Source organism: Panonychus citri, unplaced genomic scaffold (genome assembly GCF_014898815.1).
Source record: "Panonychus citri isolate SS breed McGregor unplaced genomic scaffold, ASM1489881v1 Contig00143, whole genome shotgun sequence".
Classification (NCBI taxonomy): Eukaryota; Metazoa; Arthropoda; class Arachnida; order Trombidiformes; family Tetranychidae; genus Panonychus; species Panonychus citri.
The window spans coordinates 130,485-151,326 of record NW_026515548.1 but is presented as its reverse complement, the minus strand read 5'-3'; the positions used below and the strand labels follow the sequence as shown (position 1 = coordinate 151,326).

Below are 20,842 nucleotides of genomic sequence, written 5' to 3'. Positions count from 1 at the left end.
ATTCGAAATCAAATCATTTCGAGGCAATTTAGATCGAGAGTCATCAATTAATAGATATTTGTTAGTCAATTGATTTCTTTTGATCAGAGTGTTGAAGTAGATTGATCGATTTTTTTACCAATAATCGAAAGGAAAATGAGAAAAAATTGTGTCGATTGTAATTGAACTTGTGTTGTGATTGAAACTCTTTCAATTTAATTTTGATTTGTTTTTCTTACAAGGGACATGGTACATGGGAATAGAGAAAAACATTAAAATAATTAACCAAATAATAGTTAATTATAAGCAATTAGCAAAAAAGGCTTGATTTATTTGAGGACAATTGCAAGTTACAGTTAATTGAAGATCAAAGTAATTAATTTGGGTTCAATTTTTTACACAATTTAATGAAAATTTTGTCGATATTGTTGAGATTATATTAATTACTCTGTCTCCGGATTAACTAATAGCTACGTGTTTATGTACTAAATGAGTTAATAATGTGTTTTGTTTATTGTGATTCTAATAACGATTCAATGTTCATCTTGTTAAGTTATGATGGTTAAGCCATTTTCTTGGCTGTTGTCATGTCAGCGGCATGTTTTTTCCTCCACTTGGTTCGTCGATTTTGAAACCAAACTTTAACTTGATCACCAGACAAACCTAAAGCATAGGCCAATTTGGCGCGTTCTGGTCCAGCCAAATACTTGGTCTGTTCAAAAGTTTTTTCAAGAATATAAATTTGCTGACCTGAGAAGGTCGGCCGAGTATGTTTACGTTTACCATCTTTCTCAACTAATCCGATGGTCAAGTTGTTTAGATTCTGATTGACCACAGGTATACCATGGTGGTGGTGATGGTGATGATTATGATGATTATTATTGTTATTATTATTGGCATGGTTGTTGTTTTGGTGATGTTGATTATGATGTTGGTTATGGTTTAGAGGATTTGTTTGATTGTGATGGCCAGGACGACCAGGGACACCGATGACACTTGACCCAACGACACCACCACCTCCTGTTACTACTCCTCCTGCATTAATAGAGGCACACACTAGTCTCTCTTTCCAAAGAGCTTGATTTTGAACCATTGAGTTCCAATACAAAGCCGCTGAAGTAGCCGCCATTGAGGAAGGATGATGAAGATGATGAAAACTGTGGTGATTAACACCTACTCCACCAACGCTTCCGTTGGTTGTTGATCGTGAGAGTATGTCACTGATACGATATGAAGTTGCCTGGGCTTTGGGCGACGATGAGGGCGAAGGTGATGAAGTTGGTGATGAGGTTGAGTAATTGTGTTTCTGTGGTGATGACACTGAATTATTACTTAAATTGGTTATTTCATTTTCAAATGGTGTCGTCGAGTTACTGTTGTTATTACTGTTTGTACCATTCCCGAGGTTACTATTGGTACCATCACTATTATTATTACAATCACTTTCACTTTTGATAACAGGATTGTTACAATTAACACTTTCACCGTTACTATTATTGATTATAAATTTACTTGAACTATTGTTGTTGATTGTTACTGTTGGTGCAGTTGGATTAGAATTGGTTGATAATTTAAACATGATCAATGATGAAAATAATATAATAACAGATCATAACATGAAGCACTGAGCATGAGGATAATTAAGATACAATTATGATTGGGAAAGTGGAAATGAAAACAGAAACAAAATCAGAAAACAATCAGGTTTGCAAATAAATAACAATTAAGAGATGATTAGAGTCGTTTAAATAAGTTGGATGTGTCGCTAATTGCTGTTGATAATTTCCAATGATCAACTAGTTTACGAGCGATAGTTTATCTTGTAAATTCATCTTTCAAATGATTCAACATTTCAAGTGTAAACGGTTGACAGAATGTGAGTAAATGTTGCCAATCCTAAGCACTAAATGGGAATGGCTAAAATAACAGGCGGGAACAAAAATATCACCTCTTGTTTATTGCATTTCCCACTGCGATGGGAGGAGCTTAGGTTATCCTCCACTGAGCAACAATTATAATGATCTGCCTCATAATCATAATACACCAACAATTTGTATTCCTGTGTTCATATTATTTTGATAGTCACAATCAATTTGACGATTTCCCTTTTTAAATGGGTTGCTAATTAATGACGATTAGTCTCTTAATTATTCTGTTAATTTTTCGCTATTTTGTTTATCGCTATCATTTTATTCATCATCATGATTAACTTGCTTCCAGTTTAAATTGTTTACAATTGTAATTGTTTATCTATCCAACAGTTTATCATCATTTTGGTCCATTTAATTGTAAATAATTATCTTAACTTGAGCAATTTATTTTCTTCCTTTCCAATTGAGATATATTGATAATCTAATTTTAATTTTTAAACAATTTACATTCTAATTTAATAGATTTTAAAGATTTACTTTTCATTGGAGAAAATTAACTCATCGATCTGAGGCAATTTATCGTTTGCAATTTAATTTAGAATCATGAAAATCATATGAAAATTGAAATCTCCATTTCGATGGCAATTAAGGTTAAATCATTTTCTTTGATTTAACAATTTGATCAAATTTAATTCTCCAGTTCTTTCTTTGTCTCAAAGCGTCTTATGTTAATTGTTCTAATCGTAAACACTTTTTTCCCCAAAACTTTCAGTTCTCATCCTCAAGTTTTGTTTTCATCTTTTTAGTTCGTTTATCAACTAAAAGATGGCGCCAGTGAAAGAAGACCAGCTGTTAACTAATTAAGATTCGCATTCAATGTTTACATGGCAAGATTAACTTTCTTTGATTTGTTTTGTTTAATTGTTAATTAATTGTCTTGGTTTTTGTTTATTGTGTTGCCTTTTATTGTTGTTTAATTACATTTGATCACCATGATTGATAGTCTATTTATAATAGACAATTTGGGGTAAGTTTTGTCTCAATGAGAGATGAATATTTGTCAGCACCATTTTGAAGACTCTTCAATTGGATTTGGCATCCTTATGGAATATAATTTTTATTTTATTGTTTTCTTGTTTTCTTGTTCTCTTGCTTTCTCTGTTTTTATTTTTTTCCTTCTCTTTAGAGATATATTTCTACAGAAACATTGGAAGAAAATTATCAATAAATCTGTTTGTGATTATTTTTTCGACTCACTGAAAAAGTACAACAAAACAAATGTCAAACCGGTGATTGCAACTCCACATTATTTTATCATCTCAGTTTATCGGAATCAATTATATTTTGTAGCAATTACCAGTAAAGAGGTTCCTCCTTTATTTGTGGTTGAATTTCTTCATCGAGTTATCGATATATTTACAGATTATTTTGGTGACTGTAAGGAATCACTGATCAAAGAAAATTATGTCGTTGTCTATGAATTACTCGATGAAATGCTGGACAATGGTTATCCCCTTGCAACAGAATCAAATATACTTAAAGAACTTATAAAACCTCCTAATCTATTAAGGACGATTGCTAATACTGTTACAGGAAAATCTAAGTAAGTAAATACAACCCGATCTCTATCTAAGCCATTATACAAGTAAAAGCTAATCAAGTCTTAAATGAGTCTTGCCCTACTTATCTCCTCCTGTGACCTCAAATTATGTTACTAATTTGTTAATTTCTAATCCTTTTAGTGTAAGTGCAACATTACCTTCCGGGCAACTGTCAAATGTACCTTGGCGTCGAGCTGGTGTAAAATATACTAACAACGAGGCCTATTTTGATTGTACCGAAGAGATCGATGCCATTATTGATAAAAGTGGTTCTGTTGTTTCAGCCGAAATTCAAGGATATGTAAGTATTTTATACGACTGTTTTCCCCCAATTCTCACTCTCTTTTTCTTTTTTTTTACAGATTGATTGTGGAATCAAATTATCTGGGCTACCTGATCTGAGTTTATCGTTTATTAATCCACGATTATTTGATGATGTGAGCTTCCATCCTTGTGTCAGGTATAGACGTTGGGAATCTGAAAGAGTTTTGTCATTTATTCCTCCCGATGGAAACTTTCGTTTGATGTCTTACCATATCGGTGCTCAGAATATAGTTTCCATTCCGATTTTCGTCCGTCATCTTATCTCCTTCAAAGAATCTGGAGGAGGTAAAATAGAAATCAGAGTTGGACCAAAACAAACGAATGGAAGAACAGTCAGTAGATTCTCTTACTTTGATGGTTACTTTTCTTATCCCATTCTCATCTTATATTATGTTAACTTTATTTTAGCTCGATGGTGTTGTCTTGGAGATTCCGATGCCAAAGACAGTGTTGAATGTAAACCTTACACCGAATCAAGGAAAATACTCGTTTGATCCCGTATCTAAGGTGTTGGTCTGGGAAATCGGCAGAGTAGAGACCGGTAAAAGTCCTTTCGTCCGCGGTACCATCAATTTACAAAGCGGTTCACCTCTTCCAGACTCGAATCCAACCATTTTGGTCAAATTTACCATTAGCCAATTCGCAATTTCAGGTCTAAAGGTTAACCGATTGGACATGTATGGAGAGGTAAGAATGACAACAAAAACACTCTCACTCTAAGAGAGTAGAAGATCAACAATTCGATAACTTTCCGATTATTCTTAAAATTCCATTGAACAATTTTCTCTCTTTTCCTCTATTTTAGAAATACAAGCCTTTCAAAGGAGTTAAATACGTTTCTAAAGCGGGCAATTTTCAAGTTCGGACATGAGACGATTAATGTTAAAAGCATTGATAATGTTTCGCGCTGATTGTTTTAAGAAAAACGATCACAGTAGATCAACATTGAGAAACTTTATCAATTGTTATAAATCTATGAACTTATTGATGTTTTGATTGAAGAAAACAATTTATGTATCAACTTTCATGAATTCCCTTTGATAATAAATTTATTAATCTATTTTTTCTTAATCATCTTTCTGTTGAACATCGATAACAATCAGATTTATGTTGCCCATTCAGTTAATCTCCATCAATGGGCCCATTTGACTTTCACTTGACGTGAAAAACTAAACCACCAGAGGGAAACTCCGACATCGAGAGTCCAATTTAGTTGTAACTAAAATTTTCACCCTCGAAATTATAATCAATGTCTCCATCTAACGAACGTCTAGAGTAACAAAGTTGAAAATCAAGTTTTTCTTTGAGGTCAGAGGGCAAAGGCTCTTCTACATAGGAACATATGGATTCTCACCATTTAGTCTTACGCTCACTCGTCGATAGGCAGATGTCAGAATAATGAACAAGAAGAGAGAGAACGTGAACTTGTACAGGAAAACCTCTAGTTCGATATGTTCTAGCGATTTTTTTCTATTCTCTAAGACGTTTTTTTCTCAAGAAAATATCATCTGCATCTTTTTTCTCCTTTTCTTTTTTCTCTCTCACTCACGCTCTTTAATCTTCCTCTTTTTCCATCATCGTCTTCTTCTTCATTCATACTTTTCTCGCTTACACATTTAAATCATTCCACAGGTGACCAATACCTTTAAATTGACCATTTAAGAATCGCTTTAAAAGTGCGTCCTCTCAATCATGTGACATGTGGTCCTAAACTCAAACAGGACAAACTGTATGTCAAGTGAGTGGACACTTTGAAACCGATTGAAAAGACTTGTATCCTAATCTTAATTATCTTGATCACCATTTTGTTTTTTCAAACATTATTGGATATTGAATATCATCAGACTGGACACTGACCTCTTCCTCCTCCTCTCTCTCTCTCTCTCTCTCTCTCTCTCTCTCTCTCTCTCTCTCTCTCTCATTGACATGATATACTTTACATGAAAACCTCACACACCCAATCGGAGGATAACTGAAAAAGGGAAGTGGGCTGAGAATTGGCTAAGGTGGGTCATTGATTGAAAGGGTGGGGTTCGCATGTTCAACTACTATGTTGTGGATGAGCTTCCTGTTTTCATCTCTAAATCAACTTAAAGGAAATTCAATTGACCATGACCTTGCAAGAACTCACAAAAAACTAACAATCTATGTTAATATTAGTTAATTAGCTTAACTTTTAGCGATATAATATATTGATTGGAAATCATATTAATGGACAACAACCAAGAAAAAGTCCAATTTGTTTTGAGTTTTGTTAATTAATGAGAATAAGAAAAATCAATATAAACAATTAGGGAAATGCGGTCATCAGGTAATCAACAATCAATTCAGTTTGTCCAACATTTGATCACACTTAAAATTAAGATGATTGCAAAGTGTTAACTTGAAGAAAAATACATTACGAATTAATTAACATGCCAATTTAATTCAGTTTGCATTAAATTGTATCAACTGTAAACTTGCTAATCTATTATTTACTCTTGAATACGTTAATTAGTAACATCAATTGTTCATGGTGACTTTATTTTCGGAAGCCTCGACCTCAACTTTCAATGGTGAAAACGATGATTAAATTATCTTGTTAATGATTAAATTGTGATGATTTCACTTAATTTTTTGTTCATCATTATCTTCACATCATTTGAAAGACCAACAATAATAATATTAGTCAATTGATTGATATACAGAGAGAGAGAGAGAGAGAGAGAGAGAGTCAGTGAAAGTTAATCGTATCAATTTATCTTAACAATCAATGATTTCAACAGTTAATTTCAATCATAATAACGTTCATTTATCATGTTAGTTTGGCCTGAATCTTATTGCCTTTCATGTTATTTGTTAGAGGTCATCTTGATCTTGTTGCTGTTCTTGGGAGTTTTAAATTGTTTATCATCTCAATTGTAACATAATTAACATGATCCACAACAATTAGAGAGCAAAAGAAAATCAATTGACAGTTAATAACAACTCATTAATTTACTAAATAAAGGGAACCTGTTATTTCCTATTTCCCGCAATGTGAACACATTCAAATCAACGGATCTCTGTTAATTTATCTTCAGTGATGAAAACTCTTGTAATTAATTTGATTAACTTTGACTTGAGATGAGAATTAACAATTTCAATTACTATTAGTTAGATGGAGAAATGGAGAGGGAGAGAGAGGGAAAAAGGAAACCTTTGAAAATAGAAAACTCATTTTAAATAAAACACTTTTTTCTATTGGTGTTGATTGACAATCCATTGATTGTCAATAGAGATACTTGAATAATTACCATGATTAGTTAACAATTTGAATATAAATCATCTCGTAGATCGCATCTTAGTAGGTCTTATTTTCATCGTTGGAGATTAGTATGAGGGAGGAAGCTCAGAGGTGAAATGTTCTTGTGATTCTTGGTGAACTTGGGATATAAGAGATGAAGATTATGGGTAAATATTAATAATAAATTAATTACGGAAATAGAAGTTTCAAAAAATAGAATGACAGAAGATTAAAAGATAATCTTTGGTTGATCTCGAAGGTATTGGAATCGCTAATGATGATTGCAAATTAAATGTCACTGGAAAGTTAAAAATACTTTTAGACTTTTTGATTGCATAAATGATACCATCGAGATGATGAAAAAAATTGAATATGAAAGAAAAAAAGAAATGGTTAATCCATTTGGAGGATAATCCATCTGTCCAAGATTAGGCTTGGAATTGGTTACAAACTGATGATGGATAAATTGTTGGATAATCACTTGTTGATTGTTGTCGTTGTTGTATTGGAATCAGATTGCTCGATCAATTCGAGAACCAGATCAGTGGATGAAAAACACGAGAGTTAAACTTTCGACACAATTTGACAATTAATTAATCATATGTACGAGTCTCAGTTAATTGTTGCTTTTTGCCACTTCCATGTTAACGAACGGCCTTAGAAGTGTTGGGCGAGTTTTTTGCTTTTCTCTCTCTCTCTCTCTCTCTCTCTCTCTCTCTCTCTCTTTCTTTCTTCTTCTTTCTTTCTTTCTTTCTTTCTTTCTTTCTTTCTTTACTTTTACCGATTCTTTCTTACTCTTCTTCTCATCATCATCCTCTCCCTTTCTCCCTCTCCCGTTTCCTTCCACCATTTGCCTCACTATTCATCTTCTCTCTTTCTCTCTTTCTCTCTTTTATCATCATCATCTCTCATCCTCTCATCTTCTCGTTAGTATGATTTGTGTAACCAAACGACCAAGTACATAAAAAAGTTTTACATTGAACGTCCATCAATTTTTCCGTGTTGGTCATCATTGATAACCATAATGTGGCCTCACTCAGCTAATCAGGCTGATCCGTTCATCATCTTCTATCTTAATCATCTTCTAACATTTTTTTTAACTGTGACATTTTGTAATGTGCTACTTTCAAGGAATACCAATGGCCAAAACTACACAAACTGCACGGATTTAGATTGTAATATAAACGTAAGTACATTTAATTTGCTTTTATTTCTCTCACTTTCACTTTTGCCTCTCCAATTTCCCTGTCAATAGACAATTAGAGGATATTCAGTGTGAGTTTTTCAATAGCGTAATTTGAGTGATACTAAAAAGTGAAATAATTTATCTGAAACTAAACAATTTTAATCAGTTGATATCAGATTAACAGGTTAAACACCAACGTAATGAGATAGTTTCATGTTATTGAAATGAAATCAACTAATTGCTAAACCAGCAACTCTTTTCCAAAAGATGATCTTCAACGTTAATTGAACGTAATCGTAATTTCCAATTTCGTGCAATTTGATCATAATTGTGATCATACTTTTTCTATGGTTTGAGAAAAAAATATTGACTCGAACGGGAATGTTTCTTCCGGCGATTCGATTCTTTTATCATTACAATTATCATCTAATGACAAGAGGAAAGGAAGAAGAATTAAACTCTAAATTGTGATAATATTGTCAGAGAGTAGAAGAGAAAGATGAAAAAAAGAAAAAAAGAAAAAAAAGAAAAGAAGCAAAGTAAAAGGTCCATAGGTGTGAGACGGGTTTGGTTATTTTCGGGTTTAACCTGAGGGGAGGAGAAGATGAGAAGATGATGAAAGAGAAATACGAGAGAGAAAGAGAGAAGATGTATTGTTGTAAGATGTATAATAGAAAGAGAGAGAGAGAAGATAAGCTATGGATGAGCGATCTTCTGTCTTCTCTCTCACCGGAAACAAATAAAATCCCGTAAACCAAGTTTTCCATTGAAAGGTAATTTAAGAAAACGGTTCACAGAGACTCCAAGGTTGAGCATTATGCTAACACTTTTGATTAGAGTTTACAATCTGCTCGTGATCATTACAATCGATATTGATTAGTATCATAATTAGAGCGGTTTTATTGTTTTATTTTCCTTGACCATTGGTAAAGGTAAATGGCTGAAAACTGTTGATCTAAACTCTTAACGATTTACTAGCCATGCAAGACTAGTTAAGACTAATGATGACCGTTACACTGCGCTGAAAATGCCTTTGCATGACTTGGTACGTGGTGAGATTACACGTACTGGTCAATCAATCCTTTGTCCTTGACCATACCTAGAGCATTGTCATCGATATTTAAATGGCCTGGGAACGGAAGTTGTTGAGAAGAGAGGGAGAGAAAGGAAGGAGTCTGTGGGTTAAGATGATGAGGATGATAAAAAAGAAAGAAAAGAAAGTATGAAGAATAATTTAACTTTTCGTCGAATTCAATTGTAATAAAATGTGTTACTTTTTAATTTCTTTTTAATTGTTGTAGTAAAATTTGAGGTCAGAGATTAATAGTTTTCGTTGATAATTAATAAAAACATTGTACTACTAATCAGTCTTTCCAATTGTATCGTCCTATTGTCCAGTAGTTGTGGTCCTTAGGTAATCAACAAATTACAATAAGATCAAATCAAGAAGTGAATCAAAATTTTCTTTAAAATAAATTAATTAGATAATCACAATTAGTTAATATTGATAATAGATCACAAAAATTTTTAAGAAAATTGGGTTTCTAAACTTGATGATTTCCATTGAAGAAATGAACAATTTGGTTAATCAACTGAATGCGAACCATAAAACTGGTTCATGTAAGTCGATCAACAATTAGTTAATCAGTTAATTAATTAGTTGTTGATTTATGCAAGATTTGATTGGATTTGTGTCTGTCGAGTCTTTTGTCGGCATATGAATGGAGATTCGTTGAGTTGATGACAATTTATTGTACCAATTTTGGTAAGAAATAATAATTGCTCTTGAATCAGTAATAACATACATGAGATTCTGGTGCTACCGACTCAATGATGTGTCTGAACATTTTGACCATAGTGTAAAATCCTGGGGTCATCTCATCACCACAAAGGTCATACGAACCCGAAACAACGCCAACAAGATAATAACGATTGTTACTTGGATTAAGATACATTAATGGACCACCCGAATCTCCTTGACAAGCGTCTCCACCAGTTGAACCATCAACTGCACACATATGATTCTCATGAATTGGAGGAATGATGAATTTGTGGGGAAATAAACGGACAATTGGATGAGTTCGATAGAGATAATCCTTGACCATATCGTAACAATCTCCTTCTACAAAGGATTAGGAATAAAATAAAGTATTAGCAAGAAAGTTCGCGAAAGGAAAAAAGCTCGTGGATTAAGTGATCAACTTACTGCCGACATGATAAACATCAACATGTTGTAGTGCAGCCGCTGTCCCTTGATTAGGACCTAAATGTCCCCAACCAGCAACGGTTAACCTTTGGTACGGTTCGATATCATCTTTTGGTATACAGATTGGTGATATTCTGGCTGAAAATTCAACTGGCTCAGCCAATTGAAGTATGGCAAAATCATTGTTAACCGGTTTAGTGGAATCATAATTATCGGGTATAATAAAGTAGGCCACTTGACGGGCTCTTGGCAGCAGGTAAAGGTTATGTACTCCAAGGTAAACCTGAACGGCCCTGGGATCACGGACATTGCCCTTCTCGTCGTGTAAACAATGGGCCGCCGTTACGACATGCCAATGGTCAATAAGAGAACCACCACAAAGTCCATACTGACCACCACCAATGTAATTGAAAAATCTATGAGAAAATGATGAACAAGACAAAGGATAAAAAAAGAGCTCAAATATAACACACGGACCTCAAAAGATCAGTTCGATTTCCGTTGATTATGGTTAACCTCGATTGTTGACTTAACTTTCTTGGGTTGACAAATTTTAAGTTTGCAGTGATATTTGTATTTACACAATTAGAAGGTCAAATTGTAGTGTTTGATTAATCACATTATTACTTATGGCTAACTTTTAATCTCGAGTTTACTTAATCAAGCTAGAAAAGTCACCAATGGTCAGTGATTTGCATCAAAGACAAACAAACGTATCTCTTAAAAAACGCTAAGACTAAAAATCAATGCAAATATCTGTAGTTGGAGCACAATGTTTACAATTAACATCAATAATCAAAGTTATTGATAATAATATTGACAACCTTTGACTGTGACAATAACACTAATCTTAAGGCCATTTATCAACATGTACTTTCATTCATCTCTTGATTTTTCATGAACAAACATGAAAATATCACCAACATGATAAAGGCTCTCATGAAAATACCCTAAGGAACTGATTGGGTGTTAATATGAGAACTTCAGTTGAATTTAACAAGAAAAAAGACCTGGTTCATGATTTGTTTCAACTTTTTTTCGAATCGTTTTTTAATCAATTCAAAACTTTCACTGTTATAGTGAGTTTTTTGTTGGTTCAGATCAGAATTATCATCATGTGGTGTATTACATTGTGATCATTTATAACAATAAGTTGAATTTAGTGTGAAATAAAATTTGAAGTAAACTGAGGATGAAGGAAGATGATACTTTGCATAATAGAAACATCGTTTCCGGTACCGTGACAAAAGTGGCCCTACCCTTGGACTCTACTGAAGAATAGGAAAAGGAAACAGAAAACAAGCTAAATATAAGGACCAGGGTGTAAATTGTCAAGGAAACAAGAAAAGATCATAAGAGGAAAAACATAATGAAAGATTCGTTCATATGAATGTTGCGATTCATTTTCTATTTTTTCATTAATAACTTGTCAGTAGTATCTAAGTTTATTCCTACTGACCCAAGAGCGAGGCCATTGTCCAGCAAAATGAAATCATGAAACTCAATAGGAATCAACTGATAATCACAATCACGGTCATGATAATTTCAATTGCTTAATATTCACTGGACTTGATTGATTGATTTTTTAGGTAAATCACAAATTAATATTCTCATAATGAGAATTGATACTAGTCAAGATATGGAACTGGACTATGAACGGTAACTGACCTTAAATGAGCTACCCATGGGTATTGATTGGCGTATGTCTCGTTACCCCCGTAGACTCGTTTCTGAAGGCCACTTAATCCACAATCTACAAAAGTACATATAAGACAAAACAGCAAAATTAAACATCGCAACTCAATTGTTAAGAAGATGAAAGTTGTATCAATGTTGTCAGATTAAGACATTAACATGTTAAGATTAACATGAAATGTTTTAATCTGTTAAAATTACGGACTAAATGTATCAGATTATCAATTTAATAACTGAGTGTGAAGCTACACCATTTTTGACACATTGACAACAATCAATTTGCTGATTTTTTGAATTTTGGAAAATGTTATCATATTAATAATCTGATACAATTGTAATTGACTTGATTCTTACCACAATAATCTGCAAAAGTTATCCGGATTAATCCATAAAACAGAATTATTAATGTGTTAATCCAGCAATGCATCCTTTGATTAAAGTCACAAACAAAATCCCATGGTTATCCGGTGATTCAGTGAATCCAATCATTTGGGATAATTGTAATCACCATCAGCCTTGTGATTAAATCACCAATAACAATTAACAAAGTGAAGGAACAAAAAAGTCACAAAAATCACCGAACCACCTTAAAGGAAAGACACTGACATTCACTGATCAACAGAAAATGAAATCGATGAGCATTTAATTGTGATTAGGGTTGTAAGTAGATGAGATTAAGCGAGACAATTAATTAACCATTTAGATGTGACATGTGAAAGCCAAATGAAAGTAATCCTTCAATCGACGACAAGTTAAATATCAACATGAAATAATCGAAAGTTTAATCCTTTTTCTTATCATTCAAATGGACCGTTTTTTTCACCCATCACTATGTTTACCTTTTAATCCTCCCACTTTGATTGCTTACCTTTAGATTAATTTGGTTGTCATGTGATTAACTAATTGTTCATTCGTAATGAACAATTGTAATTATCATCTCGATTCCAATGTTTTTCATCTTATTGTCACCGCTTCGTAAGAGGAGGTGAGATTGAGAGGAAGAGGAGGAGAAGAAGAGGAAAACCAATTGACCGAATCCCTTTGGTAGACCCAAGCCTTTCCTCCTTTCAACCTACAACTACAGTTAACCCCTAATTGTACCGAAAATTAAATCGTAAATTGGATTAACAATCAGGCTGATGATGGATCTCGATCCGATTAACACAAGAACGTTACCCAATTAATGAAGAGCGAATGATGGATGAAAAAAATAAGAAGAAATATTCAATTGACAGGGAAGGAAAAGGAAGTTGATGTTACCAATTGATGACAATTTTTTCTCAATATTCGAGTTAATTGTCAACTTAATTCTTCTTTCGAGTTTCTCTTTCTGCTATTAAATCAAGTTCCTTTTAATTTAATCATTTCACTTTTTCTGTCCTTTACCATCCAGTTTTTTTCTTCTTCTCTTTATTTTCACTTTTCTTTTTCATCTTATTTTTTTCGTTTACATTTATTAGTTAAATGAATTCGAAAGCCTTTTGTGATCTTCCTTTTAAATTGTGTCGATTTCATGCCATCAATTGATGGTAATTGTTCACACCAATTAATTGATCAACAATTTACCTCAATTCTCATTCAATTGAATAATAAATCAAAGTCCATTATCACATTCTAATTGATTACTTGGTTAATTTGTTCTGCAGAAACAGTAACAAGGTTGTTGTGTCTTCTTTAAACTTGTGTCTTCATCCCAATCAATTTCCGATTGTAATTACCTGAGAATTGATATCGAAAATTTTATAGATTAAAATTCATTTTTTCTTCAATCATCATGATCACTGACAGGAAAATTTATGCTTTTCGATTTACTATTATGTTAACTGAGTAAATATCAGTTGATTGTTTTGATTAATTGTTGTATTTAACACTGATTCTGTTGGTGATGATAATCTATCATATCCTTGGTTGAGATCAATTTGGTTTTCTTTTCAATAACAATTCCAATTGAACATAAAACTGATCAGATCATTGATTCCAATCAGTAGATGAAAAAGTAAACTGATCACTTATTTTGACCATTAAAAGATTTGATTTACTAATCATCGCGTCGATCAGTCTAATCTATCCAATGATACAATTTGGCGAGTGATTAAATAGCTTCCTTGTCCCTCTTTTTTGGAGCTAATATCTTTACAATTTACAATTTACTAATAACTTTTTAATTTTTTTCTTTGCAGTGTCAATTAGGATGCCAAAAATCACGAGATTACAAAGATCTCTCATGTTCAACAATCTGTAACTCAACTAAATTAACATCAAATCAAACTGAGGTAAATTAATCTTTGAATGCTAATCGTCAATCAAAAGACTTCTAGACTATATCTGCTTGACCGGCATGACCGAGGGTCAACTTTGATATCTAAATGGAGACTAGAAAAAAATAATTGTCATCGAAAGTAAATTGTAACTACTGACCTGTAACGATTTATTTCTCACTGATTTCTTTTTCTTTCTTCTCATTTTGATGACAACAATTAACCCTTATACTTGAATAATTTGACAAGTTCAATTTGATTGTTACGAGAATTATGATGAACCACAATTAAGAAACGACAATAATTTAACCAACATTACAATCAAATGACAAAAAGCACCAACAATTATAATTACGGTTTTGTTGTTTTTACGTTTGGTTTGGATTAGGTTTTTACTTTTTTATCTGCTCTTGTTTTCAATTTTAATTTGATTCCGTTTGGAAAATTAAATCAGTCCAATATTAATAGTGTTTTTGTCTTAATAGGTCAATAATTGTTTACTCTCACAATTAATTATACAATTAAGTCGATAATCATTTGACAAAACGATTGTAACACTTTCGCGTTAATTGTGTTTCGTTTAAATGTAAACTTTTTTTTTCAACAAACTTTCGAAGGAACAAAGTTTTTTGTCTTAATTTAACAATCTAATCAAGAAGGAAAAACTAATTTTTAACATCAATATATAATTAACCGTTGAGATTATTGATTGTAACAATCTTTGACTGACCTTTATACTGGTCATTATCTCACTTATTGTGCAAGGTTATCAAACCATATTAATTATCACCGGTGTGGCAATTGTTTAATCAACTATATGATAGAACAAAAAATCCATCGATACTTTTTTCTCATTGATTCTCAGTGTTGAATTTTCATTTTGATTATTTTTTCTGTTCATTTTGATTGAACTTTAAGGTGTCGTCATGTCTTCGTGGATGTCGCTCGTTTCGTCAAGCTTATTGCTCAGAATTAGCAGAAAAACTTAAACCACTGCCGCAACCTCACCCGGTCGCTAATAGTATCGGCAACCGATCTTTGCTATTGGAATGGTCATCACATCCAGAGATTAATATAAACTATACTGTCCAGTACAGATTCGAGGATTATATGGAAAACAACACTTGGTATGATTATGTGCCAACTCGAAGCACTTATCGTGGTATAAATGTGAGCTTCATTGAAGATCTTAAACCGTTCACTGATTACCGATTTAGACTAATCTATTCACCGGCTCCTGACTGTGCACCAATACAATCAAGACCTAGTCTAGTGTTACGAACACTTCCTTGGGGCCGACCAATTGTAGCACCAGAAATAACTCGAATCGAAGCACCAACACCACATGAGATTTTTGTAACTTGGAGAGCACCAAAGTTTCCCAATGACCACATAATTGCGTATGTTTTGTACCTTTATGAATATGCGACCGATGAGAAGCGATTGCGACCCATTTCAACGGGCTCATCTCCATCCTATTCGTCAATTCAATTACCCAATTCTGCTAATTTGGCTCTAAAGTACCAATACAATCACAGTACACCTTTGCAGTATACATTCGTTGGTCTCAAACCGTCCACTTTGTACACCATTGGATTATCAAGTATTAACTCGCAAGGCGAGGGACCTTTGACCCTCTTGAATGTCACTACACCATTTTTCAATGAAACTGAAGGTCTAACTGATCTGACAGTTCCACCATATCTACTTGTCTCCTCGAATCGGTCAGTTTACAATTACTCAACTGACCTTATGGATGGGTCAACACTTTTTAGTCTAGATAGTGATGATAATGTCACAATTGTGTCCGTTGATTTGCATATTAAACGTAAATTGGTTTTAATTGCTTCGTCTAATGGAACCATTTGGAAGATTGATAACAATTTAGGCAATCAAGTTGATTCTAAGCCTCGAGTATCCATTTTACCGTTACCAGTTCCTGGTGATCATTGGCCAAGTGCCATTAACAAAATAGCCATTGATTGGGTTCATGATATTGTTTATATGCTTTTCGATTCATCAATTGGTTGTTTCAATTTAGATGAATTAACAATTTCATTCACATGGTGTTTACCTACTTTAATCAGTGGAGCCAAAGATTTACATGTTGATCCAGTTAACAAATATCTCTATTGGTCCATTTCCAATCCATTTGATAGAAGTGGACTCTACCGAACCTCTTTGATCAAGTTACCGAGGCCCAATTCTGTTTCCAACGGTAAACCGGAAATCATTCGTTTTCTCCGAGATCCATTGACCAAAATATTCACCATTGATTATTCACGAAAACGTATTTACTTTCCTCACAATGAGACGATCTGGTCAACATCTATGGACGGAACCAATGTGACCAATATAAGGCCAAATGTTGTCGCCTCTCGATTCAAAGACGTTGCTGGTTTGGTTCACCATGATGATACATTTTACTGGATCTCAGGAACTGAATTGTGCAAGGAAGAGGTTAATCCAGATGGAGAGGAGATTTATCATAATTCATTCGCTTTGGATGACAAATTAATCTCCCTTGTTTTGGTCCATCCAACGGTTCAACCGATGCCCTTTGTCCACTCAACTGCTGACCATGAGATCTTGATTATTCATCCTTCATCTTCAGCCGATTTCAAGACTCTTTGTTTGACTATTCTTGGATCATTAATGTTTTTTATTATTTTGCTTTTTGTTGCCAGAAAAGGTAAAAATAATTAACTTAATTACTAATGAAATGATTACTTAACTGCTTGTCTTGGCTTTAAATCTTTAATTGTTTGCTAATTGCTTGTTTTTACTCCTTTTCGCTTCCATTAACCACTTTAACCCTAAACCCTTAATAATCTAGTCATGAAATCGCAAACTAATGAGAAAGAAGTTCTCAAGGAATCTGAACGAGGACATGAACGAAATCTAATCAGCTTGACCCAACTTCCAGATCATCCCCATGAAGACAATAGACTCTATCTACCAGGGTAAGTTTATTGCAATTTAAACGATTCACAAAAGATACTTGATCAAAGAAAATAATCATTTGATTACTCGTTCATCATTATTATTAACAGAGATACTGGAATAGAAAATGAATTGTCGTCCATCAGATTAATTTCACCAAGTCAATTCAAACAAACAGATCGTTTGGGTTGTGGAGCTTTTGGTCAAGTATTTCGTGGCTTGTTCACTGATCCTGAGCTTGTCGGAAGCCTCGATGCTTCATTGCCCGTTGCGATAAAGGTAATTCTCTTTAATTCTAATGGCTGATCAATTATACCATTAATAACACTAATTGAGTTGATTTTTTCACAGAAATTAAAATCAGATGCATCAGAACAAGAAAAAGATGATTTCATGAAAGAAGCTAAAATCATGGGGAACTTCAAACATCCACACATTCTTAAAGTTCTTGGTGTTTGTCTTGATCCGGGAAATAATTCCATTTTATTAGAGCTCATGGAGGGAGGCGATCTTCTTTCGTATCTTCGAGATGAGAGACCGACAGAAAAGAAACAGTGTGATTTGACTTTAGATGATCTTCTCAGTATCTGTGTGGATGTTGCTAAAGGTTGCCAATATTTGGAAGCGATGCACTTTGTTCACAGAGATTTGGCCGCTCGAAATTGTCTTGTTTCGAGCAAAAACCGTGAATCAAGAATCGTTAAAATCGGTGACTTTGGTCTAGCTCGAGATATTTATAAAAATGATTATTATCGTAAAGAGGGCGAGGGTTTGCTGCCAGTTCGATGGATGGCCCCGGAAAGTTTAGTTTACGCCATTTTCACGACCCAATCGGATGTTTGGTCATTCGGTGTTCTACTTTGGGAAGTTATGACTTTAGGTCAACAACCATACCCAGCTCGTAGTAATCAAGAAGTATTGAACCATGTTCGAAGTGGTGGTCGACCTGAAAGGCCACCAAACTGTTTAGAGGAGATGTAAGTGTTTAAAATCATCAGAGTCGAATAAACTGAACTCTTAATTTGATTGATTTCTCTCTCAATAGGTTCCTTTTGATGAATCAATGCTGGTGTTACAATTCAGACATGAGACCAACATTTATGTCTTGTCTCAATTATCTGGAGGAATTAAAACTTAAATTGTCATCAGGAGACGGAATCATCACAAGTTTTTCAAACCACAGCTACTACACCAACGGTAAATCAGTTGCTTGTTTGTTAATTTACTTTTGCACCATCAAGATTTTATTGAATCCAATCTCCATCTCTCTCTTTAATTAATCGTCTTGATTATCGCACTTTCTTTTCTTTTTTTTTAATCTAATTGGATATTCTGGTGTCTTTAAATCGCATGTTGTTTCGAAAAATGTAAATCATTAGATTTACGTTCAAGTTGCACTTTTTTCTCTCTCTCTCTCTCTCGATCACAATTAACACATTCCCTGTTGCTTTATGCTTTTGTGATGTCCAGTGTTTGTCTCGCTTTTTGTTTCCTTTAATTTTTCTTTGATTGTCGATTAACCATCTAATATAATGTCGATAAAATCTAACACATTGACGTTCGCTGGTGCGTTTTAACCTTCCCCTGCAGGAGCCTTTGATAATTTTGGATTCTATTTGGAAGATCGACTTTTCTCTAGGCCATTAAACGATATCCAAAGCGTTAACTTTCCTTACATCGTAGTTTAACCAATTGCTTGATGATCATCTAATCATCAACTGGATCTCTAACAATAACCGGTGAAACCTTCGGGTCAAAGTAATCAACATTTTATCTGCTTAATTAATCACTTTTCGAACATGAAAATATACGAAACATGCGATTTAAAAGAATTGAAATTATCGTAGAGCTTATGCTCTCCGGTTTCGCTTGATTCTTTGTTAATAGAATATCAGCTTTTTTACTGTACATACTTAGTTTGACGAACACCGCAAATTATTAGTATATTTCTCGTTCTAATTTTAATTTTCTTCGTTCCCTAACAGGAGCATCTTCAGAGTTGAGATTTTCTACCTGTGGAGACTCTAGTGGCTTCAATAGTGCTTTCAATAGTACCATGGACACAGCGACAACTTATTGTGCTTCATCTCGAGCTGAGAGCGTCCATTCAAAATACCTCAACATATCAGTTGATCACGAAGGTTACGAAATACCGATTCCTGGATGTTCAGGTGCTTGTGGCTTGAGTCATTCTTTTGACCAGCAATGTAGACCTCGACAAAGTGATATTGACCATCAAAATGGTCAAATGTTTTCTGCGCTTGTGAATACTCGTCGAAACAATGGATCTCGTCTTCATTGTACCAAATCTATTAACGGATCACCACCGCCAACATATTCACAGTTATTTTTAAGCTCATCTGCAGGAACGGGAAATGAATCACCAGAGAGTTGCCAAGGCTCACCAGGAGCAATTTCCGAAGTAAATTCAATAACAGATCAAATTAGCGCAGAGACGAGCAATCAAACTGGAAGCACTGAGAGTTTAGATGAAGGTTCTGAAATGACCTCAGTAACAACAGCTCTTCTTAAACCTGGTTTGACCAACCAACATCCGGTTCATATCTATCGTAACCTCAGTGACCTGATGTACGTCAACGATTTGGCATCTCTGTTGGAGACAATGCCGTTACCACTGCCTGCACTGATACCATCATCTTCGAAGCCAAAGCCTATGATAAATGCAGTTTCTAACGCCAATTATGATGAACTTTTTCCAGAAAAGCCAAATGTTGATACGATATTCACCAATTTATACACCAATTGAAACCACAATCAATATCTCCAGAGCCATTTTCCACCACCAACAATGTAGTCACCGAGCTTCAAACGAATCCTCTTCAACCGCCAAAGGAAAAGGTTCCCATGTGTTCATCGGGACCAACAGTTTCATCTCAAGTTGAATCTGCTGAGAAGAAAGAAAATGAAAAATTAGAACCAATTGATCATCTGGTAGTCAAAACTATTCTTTTGATGAAACTTGAGACATTGTCTCATCTAATCAACTAATTACAGTTTTCTATTCATTGTTAATCAAAATTTCCAATAAAAATATTCTTATTGTGTATATTTTTTTACAAAATCAAGCCAATGCAAAAGCTCAACATTGTCAATCTTGTTATCATTTAAAATTTCAATAAATATTTTCTATTTTCTGGTATTTTGGAAAAATGTCTCATGTTCTTTTAAACAAAACTGACAATCTACTCACCCAGATTTCCATTCCAACTGAGAAAGTTAACACAATTTCTTTTAATTACTAAGAAAAGATTAAATTAACAAAATATTGGCTCACAAATTAACAGTGGGAAAGAAAAAATTTAGTTTCAGAGAAAACCGGGCCAACATTGGGAAAGAATCAAGATTTGCCCGTAAGTTCAACTTTTCTACTTTCAGTTGACTTTTTTTTCGGCTCACGATTAGCGGGATCTTAATTCAAATATTAATTAGTTAATCTGTTAATCACAAACCAGAACAAAAAATGAAAAAGAAAATCAGTGGTGCCATCTACTGG

At 33.8% G+C, this 20,842-nt stretch overlaps 4 protein-coding genes across 6 annotated transcripts; 2 read left to right on the top strand and 2 right to left on the bottom strand.

Annotated features, from left to right (window-relative positions):
- Window positions 1–161: 161 nt before the first annotated feature.
- On the bottom strand, window positions 162–1,879 carry LOC128396110 (probable serine/threonine-protein kinase DDB_G0282963). Its single transcript, XM_053356634.1, has one exon. The coding sequence runs from the start codon at window positions 1,556–1,558 to the stop codon at window positions 542–544; it is 1,017 nt and encodes a 338-aa protein (XP_053212609.1). The 5' UTR covers window positions 1,559–1,879; the 3' UTR covers window positions 162–541.
- Window positions 1,880–2,716: 837 nt separating this feature from the next.
- LOC128396105 (AP-3 complex subunit mu-1-like) lies at window positions 2,717–4,846 on the top strand. The gene is made up of 6 exons (XM_053356631.1): window positions 2,717–2,877; window positions 3,037–3,453; window positions 3,593–3,752; window positions 3,814–4,107; window positions 4,184–4,462; window positions 4,581–4,846. Exons 1-6 carry the CDS (start codon window positions 2,843–2,845, stop codon window positions 4,644–4,646), a joined length of 1,251 nt encoding a protein of 416 aa, XP_053212606.1. The 5' UTR covers window positions 2,717–2,842; the 3' UTR covers window positions 4,647–4,846.
- A 3,121-nt stretch (window positions 4,847–7,967) lies between these two features.
- Window positions 7,968–20,110, top strand: LOC128396272 (proto-oncogene tyrosine-protein kinase ROS-like). 3 transcript variants are annotated; one of them, XR_008326786.1, is made up of 9 exons: window positions 7,968–8,226; window positions 14,308–14,400; window positions 15,304–17,077; window positions 17,222–17,348; window positions 17,439–17,607; window positions 17,680–18,305; window positions 18,374–18,525; window positions 18,919–19,086; window positions 19,314–19,451. XR_008326786.1 is itself a non-coding variant. In XM_053356828.1 (8 exons), the coding sequence occupies exons 1-8, from the start codon at window positions 8,065–8,067 to the stop codon at window positions 20,093–20,095; spliced, it is 3,885 nt and encodes a 1,294-aa protein (XP_053212803.1). In that variant the 5' UTR covers window positions 7,968–8,064; the 3' UTR covers window positions 20,096–20,110. The 3 variants fall into 3 exon arrangements, 2 of the variants coding, with proteins under 2 accessions (XP_053212803.1, XP_053212804.1); XM_053356828.1 differs by lacking the exon at window positions 18,919–19,086 and having other exon boundaries at window positions 19,314–20,110; XM_053356829.1 differs by lacking the exon at window positions 19,314–19,451 and having other exon boundaries at window positions 18,919–19,133.
- On the bottom strand, window positions 8,317–13,851 carry LOC128396274 (prostasin-like). Its single transcript, XM_053356831.1, has 4 exons — window positions 12,482–13,851; window positions 12,101–12,185; window positions 10,433–10,848; window positions 8,317–10,348 (listed from the first exon to the last, which is right to left on the bottom strand). The coding sequence occupies exons 1-4, from the start codon at window positions 12,552–12,554 to the stop codon at window positions 10,017–10,019; spliced, it is 906 nt and encodes a 301-aa protein (XP_053212806.1). The 5' UTR covers window positions 12,555–13,851; the 3' UTR covers window positions 8,317–10,016.
- Window positions 20,111–20,842: the final 732 nt, after the last annotated feature.

Coding starts and splice junctions, on each gene's coding strand:
- LOC128396274 (XM_053356831.1), bottom strand. CDS start 12,554: ATGCATTGCTGGATTAACACATTAATAATTCTGTTTTATGGATTAATC. Junction 12,186..12,481: donor AACTTTTGCAGATTATTGTG/GTAAGAATCAAG, acceptor GTACTTTTGTAG/ATTGTGGATTAAGTGGCCTT. Junction 10,349..10,432: donor TGATGTTTATCATGTCGGCA/GTAAGTTGATCA, acceptor AATCCTTTGTAG/AAGGAGATTGTTACGATATG.
- LOC128396110 (XM_053356634.1), bottom strand. CDS start 1,558: ATGTTTAAATTATCAACCAATTCTAATCCAACTGCACCAACAGTAACA.
- LOC128396105 (XM_053356631.1), top strand. CDS start 2,843: ATGATTGATAGTCTATTTATAATAGACAATTTGGG. Junction 3,753..3,813: donor CAGCCGAAATTCAAGGATAT/GTAAGTATTTTA, acceptor TTTTTTTTACAG/ATTGATTGTGGAATCAAATT. Junction 4,108..4,183: donor AACAAACGAATGGAAGAACA/GTCAGTAGATTC, acceptor ACTTTATTTTAG/CTCGATGGTGTTGTCTTGGA.
- LOC128396272 (XM_053356828.1), top strand. CDS start 8,065: ATGTGGCCTCACTCAGCTAATCAGGCTGATCCGTTCATCATCTTCTAT. Junction 8,227..14,307: donor ATTTAGATTGTAATATAAAC/GTAAGTACATTT, acceptor TTTTCTTTGCAG/TGTCAATTAGGATGCCAAAA. Junction 14,401..15,303: donor TAACATCAAATCAAACTGAG/GTAAATTAATCT, acceptor TTGAACTTTAAG/GTGTCGTCATGTCTTCGTGG.